This window comes from Brienomyrus brachyistius, chromosome 14 (assembly GCF_023856365.1).
Source record: "Brienomyrus brachyistius isolate T26 chromosome 14, BBRACH_0.4, whole genome shotgun sequence".
In the NCBI taxonomy this organism is placed as follows: Eukaryota; Metazoa; Chordata; class Actinopteri; order Osteoglossiformes; family Mormyridae; genus Brienomyrus; species Brienomyrus brachyistius.
Genome location: NC_064546.1, coordinates 1,352,193 through 1,365,378, shown reverse-complemented (window position 1 = coordinate 1,365,378; position 13,186 = coordinate 1,352,193). Strand labels below are relative to the sequence as shown.

The following is a 13,186-nucleotide window of genomic DNA, read 5'->3' as shown; positions in this document are numbered from 1 at the left end:
TCCCGGTGCAGGCTTTGGCTGATAATCTCGCATGTAAGCAAACGGCTTTAAAGGTTGCTGTGAGCAGCATGCAGTAAGGGTTTCATGAAAGAGATGCAGCGAAGGTTCTCCTATCATCCAGCAGGTGGTGCTTTTGTGGAAAGGCCTTTAGATCCGGTGATTTTCTTGCCTGTTGCCCCTAACTCGCCCCCCCCCCCAACTGGGCTGGCTCCATTCCTGAGGAGCTCCTTCACAAAGCTAAGCCCATGGCATGTGCTCCAGGGGCACACAGCCCGAATCCCCAGGGATACCCCTACTCGTTCTACAGAATTGGGTCAAGATGATCTCAAAGTAGGTTAATGTTCACCGATCCTCCTACTCTCCTACATTTTTCAGAGGGAAATGCGGTGGGAGTGTGTGAACCCCCCCCCCCCCCACACACACACACACACACACACACACACACACACAAACACAATGGAGTAACATTTCAGCAACCATCACTGACTGTAGCATGGAGCTCTGTGTCTCTCTGGAGAACAGCAGCCCTGCAGTAGGGGATAGGGTTTCCTCCGTTATTCAATCATATATTCCTCACCCTCCCCCCATGCAGCTTTCCCTGCTCGCCCAGGACACATTTATTAATCTCTGCCCCCTCCCCTTTCCCACTCATCTGATTGGATAGCAGTCATGTCAGGTCAGCAAGATCTCATCAGTTAAGGCTGACATTTGTGGATCAGAGCTGTCAGGCATCCAGTGAAGGTAACTGATTCTGCGGCATTTCTGGGACTGGGACCATATTGCGGTGGACAAAGTTAGGGATTAGGGGCGGACGTGCATTTCATTGACCCCTCCAAAAAGAAAAAGAAATTCATATTGTCATTCATCACAAAACTGACACTTTGTAAAATCCTGTAGACAGATCTCATTTTGCAAGCCTGTATCAGGATTCATCATGACAGGAAATGTGTTCAATAGATGCCACACCAAAAATGGAGGAATTCTTGTGTGCAAATTGAACAGAAGCTCATCTCTCTGTGGAAATGAAATCAAAGAGGTAATATGTGTAATAATTTCATCGCAGCCAACAGGTGGGATTGGACAGTCTGTGACCCTGTGACCTTGCGCCTTCAGCACTGTGGCTTTGCACACGTCCTCTCCATGTTTGTAAGGGTTTCCTTGGGACCCTGGCTTCCTCCCACAACCCAAAGATGTATTGATGTCTCTCTTTCTGTGAGCCCAATAATAGACTGGCCTCCTGTCCAAGGTCTCCCATTCCCTGTTCTCATTCTTGCTGAGATCAGGCTTCCAGCCTCAACCCAACACCGGACAAGTGGTTATGTAAAATAAGTCAGGAGTCAACTGTGAAACATAGAAAAAGTAATTTTTATTACTGTTTGAGTGAAAGAATAGTACTGGTGATCTCACAGTACTCTCTAAGAACATGTGTCTGCTTCATTGCTGTGTAGCTCCACATAACATTTTTTTGGACTCAGAAATAAGTAATAGCACGGTGTATAAAAAGCCACAAATCTGCCGCCTGGTTTCTGGAAGCTGTGTCTCAAACTCAACAATTAAATGCTGCATCCTTGTGTTTTTGATAGTTTGCCAGTAAGACCAAAAGTCTGTTCTTCCTCTCCGTCCATCATAGTAGAGCAGAATGAGTGATTTGCCACAAAGCACAAATGTAAGTGAATGTCGACTTGAGGGCCGCATGGCATCGAAACACCGCAACTCTTTCCTCTGTTTTCAGAACCAAGGATCCCAGTATGTTTCACAACACAGAAAACGGAGCTAGATATATGTCAGGGCCGAGGGAACAAGGCTCAAGCTGGTGCCCGATGAACAGGGTCAAAATTAAGTCTGGACACCTGCTCAGTTATTTGTTCTGGTCGGGTGCTGAGCCCGAGTTCTGCTGACTCTGCTGAAATGGAACAGGGGCATTAAAGAGAAGACACTCATCTGCATTCCAGAAAAATGCTTTGGTTGAAGAGAAGCTCCCCAGTCACCAGGAAAGCTTTTCATTGGATGATGAAGCAACTAAATACAATGTAATTTTGCCCCTATTTGTATAAATCTTGGGCTGACTGGCATGACTGAGTGGATCTTCCAGAAAACCGGCTGCATTTGTGTAGTAAACAGATCTCATTAACTGTAACCGCATCTAACCTTCCTTTCTTAGTCAGTGTAAATGTCTACTCTCACAATAATGTGTGAAACAGCAGCAGTATCCCTGTGCTGCGTGTTAAAAAAATACAGACGTAAACATTGTAAACAAAGAACTGTTTTGCACCTTAAGACCTGACAAACCTTGGTAAATACTGAGAAGTACTAGATCACTGCTTGAAGTTGCCTTTAAGACACAAGTAATAAGCACACACCTTTCCAAACAAACATTTTACAGGAAAGCGTTTTCCATACATGCTCCTGGAACTCAACAGTACCCATGAAGTGCAGTCTACTGGAGGAGGATGTTCTAGAGAACATCCATAGGACATGAACCTTATCATTTTGAACAAAGAGCTGGTTTGTCTGTCTCAATGAGAATTGCATTGACCACAGATCCTTCATAATGCAAAAGGCCCAAGGGTGAATGGAGAGTCAGTCAGGGTGGGGGACTGATTGGAACAAAGCTTTTAAATTCCAGATATGTGACTTATACATTCAGTACTTGGGATGCAGGTAAGAAACCAGCCACACGGTGTCGCTGTGATGCTACCTATGTGTTAAACAGCCTCAATAGGGTGTGGAATTCCCCATAGAGGAGCTGTATCAAGATTGTTGTGTCCTGGTCTGTTGGACTAGTTGTGAGCACCGATGGTGTGTCCTGCTGAATCCTTCCCACACTTCTTGAGGTGTTCATGTGCTAAAGTCATTACTCCCTACAAGTCACGAAAGTCTGTACTTCAGCTTTCCGCAAGTGTCCTGGCTCGCACATGCATTCACTACCCATTCACTACCCATCAAAGGCACCAAAGACTTGGCTTGAAAACTAGTTTCTACAAAAGCCTGGTTACTGTCCAGCAGAGCTAAAGATTAATGGCATTTATATACATCAAGATTGACACAAAGATGTGCACTCTACAGACTGTCTGCAAGGATAGTTGAAACGCTGACTGGTTGAACACTTCAGTTCCAAAAAAGTTATCCAAAGGTTCACATCAAGTAATCAAAATATGTGAAAAGTGATGTAACTAAATGAAAAACATAACTGGTTCTTTAACAAGTTTGTCTTATAAAGCCATTAAATATTCACCTTGAAAGGGTACCATCTCCCCTAGTGTGTGGGGGGGGTGCTGGTGGCACAGAGACACTTGTTGAGTTTGAGTCGTTTCCAGTTCGTTCTCTCTTGCCGCATTCTGCAGTCCTCCCAGCCTCTGGAGGCAGCGGAGAGCCTCGGGCTACCCCTCCTCATACGCGGATCTGGTAGCCATTAACATCGGCAGGGGCCTTCTGGTCCATCGACTTCTTTTCACCTGATGGTCTGCACACAAACACAAGTTCAAAAGGTATAACAAATGGAAAATGGAAAGCCGGCCTGCATTTTTTTTCCCCTCCAATAAAGTTGAGCATCGTACTGAATGGCTAAGCGGCATCCATTACTACGGTCATCGCAGAAGATGAGCAGTATGCCAAACTTGTCAACTGAATTTCGTCAGGTAGCAAATAATTAATCTGGACGGCCCTTTGAGAGGATTTCCGATTAACTGCCGATCACCGTGACTCCTGGGTGACGTAACCAAGCTGCAGGGGCATCGCCAAGATGATCATTGGCACCAATAGAACCCATGATCTCTACACATACCGTCTCTCGCTGCGGCTGTTCCTTCGCAGGGGGCTTCCGGGGCCCCGCTGAGGGGAGCCCACATCTCTCTTCCTGTCTTTGGTCGGAGAGGAGGGGACGGCCTTGGTGATCTGGAACGGAGAAGGTGGCAGACACGGGATTGTGTGGGAAGAACAACTAGGTGGCGCACCGCTACGTCAGGTTAAAAACGCCTTTGGCATGGTGAACTCCGCACTAGTAATGAAGAGAACCCCCCCCCCTTCTCAGCTCCCCGCCGAAGGTTCTGTGAAGCGTAAAAATTCACTATAATCGACTCCACAGAAAAAAATGTAAATTAGTAAGGCGCTTTGGATAAAAGTGGCTGCTTAGCAACTAAATATTCTAATGTAAATTACAGGCTTTCATGTGCTGGCTGTTGAAAGTCATGTTGGGACACTGGGACAATCCCAGGTTGAATTAAAAACTCCAAAGTACGAAGATCAATAGAGACAGAGTGGTTTTAATGTTTATTTTGTGGAGCTGCACTTGGCTCCTGTAGATGGCTTTTTCAGAGTCACTGAAGAGGGGGTATTTGATATTTAAAGCATTTGAAGTCATTGTGGTCCATGACTGGGCAGTGCAGTCACGACCGTATGAATCGTCAGTTGTTGCTGATATATGGAGGACTTGGTGCTGTTTGGAGCAGCCCGACCCGTGCTTAGCGAACACATGGAACACGTGCATCAGTTAGGTCTGTAATGATCACTGCTTCTGAGTTATCATTTTTAAACAATGGGTTCCCTGTTGATATTACCGAGTCTGCTAATGAGTGGGTAAAAAAATGTTTTTAATGTTGGGGGGGGCATCTGGTCTGTGTAGAGGGTCTGTCAGCTCTTTGTAAAACCCATTCTGTATGAATCAAAAGCGTAACGGCCCAGATGTGTCCAGATTTCATTTCATGCTATTTTGTCTCTTAATGTGCAAAAGTGGTCATCAGTATCTTTGGGCCGGATTTGCTGCCAGGTCCAGAATGACTGCTCTGAAGCTCTAGTGTCAAAGCATTTGGGGCCAGTGGTGTGCTAATGATCATCAGTGAAACCAATCTGGCCTCACTTGTGGTAAATGCTGCTATTTAGAACCTAGTACCAAATATCAGTGAAGGTCCTGGTTATTTATAGGTAGGTTCCAGTTATTACCGGCAGGGGAGAGATTACATCTTTGGAACGACACCTGGCAGCACATGTGTCGAGTTCGGCCAATCACATTCTTTTTCCAACTGTCCGATGCTTTTCGGACATTCTGCTCATTCAGTAATAATACAGTCTGCAGATCGTAATGCCATAACAAAGCATGTATGTTTGAAATATGTCAAATATGAATAGAAGTGTTAACAGTTTTTTGTTATCATGGTATATTATTGTACAATATAATCTGTAATTCTGCAAAGAGTGGTTGACATGTAATCTGAATATCTTTTGCATATTTAATGTCTGACAACAGGTTAGATATAAATAATTAAGTTGTCAATAAATGCTTTGGGTATGATCCGGAAACTAGCTGTTGCATCGAAGCAGTTACCTTGGTAAGAGAACCTTCTAAAATAACTTCACTATTGAAGGCCGTGGCTGGAATGCAATGCATCACCTGCACTCACGAGTGTAAATTACAGGGTGGAGTCCTCAACCCCCCCCCCCCCCCCCCAGTGTTCAAACCAAAGTTACGCCCTTGCCTACACTGACTCCCAAGCATCTAGTTCAATGTATCCCATGTGATCTGAGCAGAGACCCCCCCCTCCCCCCACCCCATTTCCTGAGAGTCCTGCCCCCTAATAAAACACTCCCTCCTCACGGCTGCGTTCACCCCACGTTACACTGAGTTACCTTGAGCCGCATGTCCCGGGCGTGCCTCTCCAGCTCGCGCCGGAGCTCTTCCTTGGACAGCTTGTCCATATCCAGGATGGAGTGCTTCCACTCGATCTGCTCCACGGTGTGGGGGTCATGTGACACATACTGACCTATCTTCACCTTGCGTATGGTGTGCCAGTAGCGGCGGTAGGCGCTCTCGAACTCCTGCACCAGGTCGGCCAGCGTGCGGTGCTCCAGTGGCTTGAACATCAGGTCCTCCCGCCGGCTGATTCCCAGTGCTCCGAAGCGCCCCCCGCTGTGCACGCCCAGCACGATGTGCCGGAAGTGGTTCCCTGAGAACTGTGTCTTAAAGCTGAGGGGGAAGCGCTCCACCCCCGGCATGCTATTGGTGAGGTAACTGCAGGAGGCGGGGTCAAGGATGGCACACTCACATTATAGGTATACTGGAGCACCCCTATATATGTGTGTGGTGGGGCAGACTTCTTTAACTGCCAGAGTGTCAAGCATTCTTGGCAGATTGCAGGCATTGCTTTTTAAATACAGGTTAAGTTTTCTGTATTTCATTTGTAGGTTAGTTGGAAAAATAATAATATACACAAAAATAATAATTCCAGTAATAATAATAAAAAGAAGTAATATGGTAACTGTACTGCATGTCGAGCCGATAACCTTCCGCAGCTTCAGTAGTTTTTCACGAAATAGTGCGCGTGTTCCTTATTATGACCCATTGTGTTTCCCCTTTATTTTTAACATGATGGGCTTTATGGCAGTCTGTTTACAAGTGCGAGTCGTTTGTACGTCGGACGTTCTCAACCCTGGGACTGCCTATGTTGTGGAGGAAAAGGGAAACTGAGCCGAGTTCATTAACACAGCTGAAGACTCAGGTAATTCTGCTTCTGTAAACTATGGGCGTCTGAGCCACAAATTGATATGCAGCTTATGATATGCAACCCACTTTTGTTCCTCTAATCCAGGGGGGCCAATCTTATCCAGAAAGGGCCGGTGTGTATGTGGGTTTTCGCTGCAGGGGCCTCACACCCGGGTTTGAACAGCCGACCTAAAGGTCACCCCAAAAACCTGCACACACACCGGCCCTTTGCGGATAAGTTTGGTCAGCCCTGCTCTAATCCTTCTTAGTCTTGAACATAGTATGATAAGGAGCACAAATTCATTTCAAATTCAGGCCCAAGTGCAAAAACTAGTGATACAATGTTGTGAAGGCAGTAGTACCTCTTAATATGCAGTAATCGGACTCCTCCTGAAGACCCTATAACTGGCCTGAGATGTCGTCCATCTGCTTGCCACCCCGACACCTAATTGAGGTGTTTGTGCCCTACAAGAGCAGTAAAGGGGAAATGCATGCAGTGCTGGATTACTGCACTTTAAAATATTCTCCTTGTATTCAAACCAAGTCTGCGGCTGGAAATATCTACACCAGTATCCTGCCTTCATTATTTAATCACAGCTGCCATTCTGACTGGTCGTAAATCTGTTTTATAGGTTAGAAGGTGCTTCACAGCTGTTGCATTGCATTCTGGAACTGCAACACTGTAATTTACAGATACACCATGAATGTAAAACGCTAAGTGGTCCCAATAAGGCCAGCATACTCTAGTCCCAAAGCCCTTGGCGAATCCCTAATATAAGTGAGGGGAACCAAGTGAACAGGCCAATCAGAGCTTTTAAGCATCAAAGGCTTATTTATGGCCAGAGCTGCCTTGGTGGCTCCGCCTTCGCATCACGCCCTGCTGCCATGTGTGTTGTTGTCTGGACACAGCCACGCTTCCTGTTTAAGGCTGGCTTCCTGCTCTCCAGCCGCTAGCTTCGCACGGAGCCGAATCCGGCAGACCTGGCACCTGCTTCCTGTCCAGAAGGGAGGCCTTTGGAGAGGCTAATTAGCATCCGGCAGCTGAACGGCGTGGTGGGGACAGCATGGCCAAATCGCGTTCAGTCACCTCATTTTTACCACGATGCACTTCAAGCCATCTCGGTACATTTCCCCACGCGGGTGGGGAATAGTTCAGTTGCGTTATAGGCCTGGAACTCCTTTAGGAAAGGGAGGGGGTGGGTAAATAGTGAAAATGATGTATAAATTAACTGAGCCTGACTCCATTTAAGAGATACCACAGCGACATTGGAATGGGCACCCAAGCGAAAGGCCCAATGTGATGGATACATTCCAAGGATCACCGCCTCCAGACACTTGATTGGCAGCGACTCCCGAATCATCTCCTTGGCGATGTCCATTAACCTGTACGGGAGACGGGATTGGTCAGACCACACTGTCACTCCAGCTCTGGACCAATAATCTTCGATATGTAAAATATTACAGCATTACAATACACAATGTAGTAAAACCACAAATATAATACAGCACATAAATACTAAATTATATCATTCCTTGGGAACATTTATTTCAAACAGATATTTGACCATGTACCAGCTTTGGTGTATGCTCCCCGGGTTATGGTGGGTTACATTTCGATACAATATTATCATCTCACGATAAGTTTAAGACAGAAATGCATTTTAAGACAGTACACTTAAGCTAACAAACATAATAGCCTAGCCTAGATTAAACATGCTTACAACACTTGCATTAGCCTACAATTGTGCAAAGTCAGTAACACAAAGTGTTGAATATCTCATGAAATTTGATACCCACTGTAAAGTCAAAATATCATAACATGGACCAGCGTAACCTGTCTGTATTTTATCCCAATAGAAACCTGACTGACTGATCAATTAAGTGAAACATTAATTGCTTTATGAAGATAATATATTATTTGTGTAATCAGTACACAAATACAGATCAGGGGGCAGGTGTTTAGTTTAACATGCAGTCAGTCTAATATCACATGATCTCTCACGTCTTCTAATATAAATGATGTCATGCCTGTCCTTTTCTAAACACTGTTTTAAAACAATACACTCTAAAATTACATTAACACCCATAGCATCAGCTCCGTGGCTAAAAGATAAGCTTGTGGGAGTTTTACTTAAACAAAAATGTTCTGAGGGCAGAAAGAAAAATGATTGGTGAAGGGAGATAACCAATCAGATTGTAGAGCAGGTGGGTCTAAGCAACTAGAGGAGGTGGGGCCAAGACATCTGATTGGTTGGCCCCACCTTCTTTTACAATCTGATTAGTTATTGCTCTGAACCAATTATTTTTCAGAGCATTTTTGTATAAGTAAAATTCCCATGAGCAAAACATGTGGGTTTCTTACACTGAGTTTGTACTTGTATCAGCTAATGAGGTCATGGATATGTGAGCTGTAGAAAGTCCAGTTTCACACAAAACTCTTAAATCCAAACCAGTTTCTCATCCCAGGGTCATGGAAGCCTGCCTGACCTTGAGAACATGGCTGTCCCATTATTGAGGTCATGACTGATGACGCTTTGCTGCCGGACTTAATCGGCAGCTTGGTATCAAGCCAAACCTTAAACATTCTCCTTTCTCACCACCACCCCCACTTCCTGGCTAAGCTCTCACCGGAAACACTACAGGAAATGCCTTACTGGCAAGCAGGGAATGTGTTGCTGATCTTAACCTTCCAAGGTCAGCCTTTATTCATGTATTTTTCTGAACAAGCCCCTGAGTGGACCTCCCACAGTAGCCACGGATCTGCTGGGGGGCCGGTTTGGGAGGCAAAGAAAGCGTGGTACCTACGCGGTAAGAGGCCTGCTCTTCTTAATTTCGAAAAACTGTGTCCCAGTGTGATTGTACCTGTAAGTCACAGTTAAGTTTGCACAACAGAGGGTGAGTTCAACCACAGGGCAGCAGTACTTTCCAAGTCGCATCCCCTCCCTGGGAATTATCTGCGCATCCTGAGGGCCTGAGATAGAGGCCCAGAGCTTCTCTAAAACACCAATGACCTCATGATGCTAAAAAACATCACGGGTCAGCATGCGATACTTCTGCTTTTCTACATTTATACCCCTTGGGAAATTCCTCCTTACAGTGAACCCATGATTGCATTGTCATTTGCAATCAGCTGTCTCGTTTGATGGCCGATATTAATCTTCTCCTCACTTGCTACCTGAGTGCTGACATATGAAACAAGGGTTCGGTGTAAATGTAGGGAAGTCTTCAGTCCCATTAAGCATTAGCTGACTTTCTCATGCAATGTACAAAGGTTTATGGATATCATGTAGACACTACCAGGCAAAAAAAAAATTTGCACGTTTTTCACACTTTTCCATTAATTTCACACTGTAGATGTTTTATTCTTGTTAAGCATTGGGAAATGGAGTGAACAACTACAAATGAAAATAGTCAAATAAAAGAAGTTTCCTTTATAACATTGAACGAGGATGTAACAGTGCATGTCTGACATCTTATTGACTTGTGTGGTGATGGTATAGCCAAATTCTAGGCTGTCCTTTAACTTTAAATGTGCTAGTTAACTTTCATCCCATGAAACAGAGCAGTTTAATGTCCCTTGTAGAAAGTATGCCTCAGATTTTCTCTGCTGTTGTAACTGCTAGAGGTGGTTACTTTGATGAATCAAACATATCACATTTTCTTGGTAATAAAGGTGAATTCACTGTAAAATTATATATTTTGTATATATTATATATAAATTATATATTTTGTTATATGTTAACAAAAAATACTGAGTGTACTTTAGTAAATGTTAAGTGAGTAACATGCAAATGTAGAAAATCTCAGGGTAAAAAAACTTTTGACTGGTAGTGAGTATCATGCATATTTTGTAATAGGAATGTACTGAAAAGTCAGCTATCTTGACAGAACATTGAGCCAAGTAATTCAAAGCTAGAAAGCAGAACTCATGGGGTATCTGAGCTGTGGCGTTATGTGAATGTTTGAAATTGCTCCCGTTGCCTTAAGGGACCTTTATTTTTATTTTGCCAGAGGCTTCCCCTTTTAGACCATCAGCTGACTCATCCGGGAATGAGAAAGGCCTTATGGGAGAGCAGGAAAAAAGGATACTGCAAGTCCCTGACGTATCGCTGTATGGCTTCCAGTCGCTGTGGGACGCTGGCGGCTGGCTGGTACGTAGGCACGCTCGGTGTTGGAATCTGTGGGGCAGAGGGAGACAGAGGCAGCTGCAGGGGGAGTGTGGGGGGGGGGGGGGGTGTCGCACAATTCACGCATTCACGGCAGAGGGAGAATGCCCCGTTGTTCAGTCGTCCACGTCCTCTCTGCAGCGCGACGTGACCCCAAAACGCTCCCCACAAGCCTCGCAAGCCTTCGATTAAGTGGAGACCGGAGTCCCTTCGGAGGACAGAGATGGCATTTTTCACCCCCCCCCATCAATCCCAGAATCTGCGGATGTGTGGAGGCTCCTCTGGCGGGTGGTGAGGGGGGGGGGTCTGCTGAGTAACGTTAACAGTCAGAGTAAGTGACACTGGCCCATGGCTTCAGATCATTACAACTCAGGTTACACAGCCTACATGTCTGTTACCAAGTTATCAAGCACAGACACATGCGATGTCATTGGGGATTTAACATCTCCTGGTTACTGCTAATACCTCGATTCTGGCAACCAGACAGCTAGCAAAATTGATACACGCAATACAATATAAAAATAGCAATGCAGACATATTAAAATACATTAAATATAGATCAGTATAGTTTAATGGAGCAATTTAAGTTTAGTACCTTGTTCAAGGTACTAAGCTTTTCAACGCAGGCTGAGAGTAATGCTACCTGTTGGCTAATCTTACCACACCTGTGGGATTTACTCTCCTCTGTACAGAGGCATGTCAGTGGTGGTGCTGCTGCAGTAAATATCCAGGTAAGCGAGACTAAAAGTCACATGGGAAATGGCTTCAGAGGAAGGGATGTGTCTTTGTCCCTGTTCCTCAGACTGGTAAGTGTCTCACTTGTATTTCATTGCTGTAACTTCAACGTAAGTGTGAAATCTGCACCCTTATGCTGTGCTCTGAGCATGAACACACCGTGCGTGATGAAGGCACAGCACCATCCTCTTCGCCAAGCTGAGACTCAGGCCATAACCAGTCACCAGGAATAATTCCATCATTATTACTGTAGTGTCACATGATCTTTGCTCAAGAGTTAAAAGTTTAGCACTTTTTACATCACTTAATGGATGCAGATGTTTACTATTGATTCAGGTGCTTTCTCAAAGGTACAGCAGCCTGCCCCATCCCAGACCTGATGCGCAGTTCCCCAGGGGTCAGCTGGGACCATCCTTACCTTAGGCAGGTCGGTGGCTCCCCTGATCCTCCTTGCTACGACGTCCCCCTCGGGGTGAATCCGGGCCACGTGCCTCCACATGCGCTCCCACGTCTCCTCGTTGATAGGCAGGCCGCCGCGGTTCACATAGAAGGGGACCCCTCCGTCCCGCAGATCCTCATCCCCCTCGTCCTCAGGCTCCCCGTCTCTCTGCGCCTCCCCTTCGCCACAGACGGCATTCCGCTGCACGCCTGCCGCAGCCCCAGTCCTGTCCCCTGGCATGGCGGCACCCCCGGTCTGCCTGTCTCCGTCCCGAAACAGGCTCTCAGAAGCAAGCACTGCCACAACAGGTGAGTGGCATCCAGCAACTCCAGCGACAATGGGCACAGCCCAACTTCACAGCTATATTTATGTATGTATAGTCAGCGTTTTCAATTTACCACGGATGTAGCACAATGCTTTCCTAGTCGCCAAAACCACAGTAATTCAGATCAACTGATACTTACGTAATACATTCAGAACACATTCCTGAAATAACAAAATACTTTTTAACAATTACTACTTGTTACACAAAATAACTTACTGCTGAACTGGGTATATTTTGTCACTGTACTATTTCTTAACATCATAGGGAACGCCTAGTCAAGTAAAGGAAGAGTAATTTGATTTTAAAATACCCTTACAAATTGTAACAGCACTAATAAGTAACAAAATCGATGCCTACAGCTTCACGCGAAACGACACAGGAAAAAAAACACAGCTCTCAAGTTAAGCCGTATAAAAACTGCCGATTTCCCGCATGTATCCTGCAGAAATCTGTCACAGTTCACAGAACTAAGACAATGCGCTGAGTCAGTCGCCAAGTATAAAATCCTCACGAATGTTAAAGCTGGCGATCAGTATTGCGGATCGGTACAGCAACGTGTACAAACGACTCGAAATAATTAAAAACTACAGCTGACACATGAAGCATCACAGCACGGCGACTAGAAGCATAAAGGGAAGCATCATCGCCTGGAGGAAAACACCGTTAGAGATCAGTTGCATTTAGACCGGAGGTCATATAGCCCACGATCAAAACGCCGTGCGCTATTTCTAAATCGGCCAATGTAGCCTGATGTTCGGCCTGGCCGTCAGTATTCCACCGTTATCCATCCTGCCGTAACGTGATTTTATCCACGCCAATTTGATGTACACCGCAGTCCCGCGGAGGCTGCATGCAAACTACCCCACGCTCCTGTCACACCGAGTGCCGCTCAGACACGCCCAGACGGCCTCGTTCCGCGCATGCGCGCCGGCATGTCGCCCGCCGATCCTCGCCGTGCCGCTGGGTGGTCGCGTACCGACACCTCAGTACGATTTTACCTGTGACAATTAACTGATTTTATCAGTACCCAGAAGCAATACGTTATT

At 45.6% G+C, this 13,186-nt stretch overlaps 1 protein-coding gene across 1 annotated transcript; it reads right to left on the bottom strand.

Moving 5' to 3' along the window:
• Positions 1-1,344: 1,344 nt before the first annotated feature.
• On the bottom strand, positions 1,345-13,036 carry vash1 (vasohibin 1). Its single transcript, XM_048974586.1, has 7 exons — positions 11,795-13,036; positions 10,565-10,653; positions 9,281-9,337; positions 7,784-7,858; positions 5,623-6,004; positions 3,785-3,894; positions 1,345-3,463 (listed from the first exon to the last, which is right to left on the bottom strand). The coding sequence occupies exons 1-7, from the start codon at positions 12,053-12,055 to the stop codon at positions 3,391-3,393; spliced, it is 1,047 nt and encodes a 348-aa protein (XP_048830543.1). The 5' UTR covers positions 12,056-13,036; the 3' UTR covers positions 1,345-3,390.
• Positions 13,037-13,186: the final 150 nt, after the last annotated feature.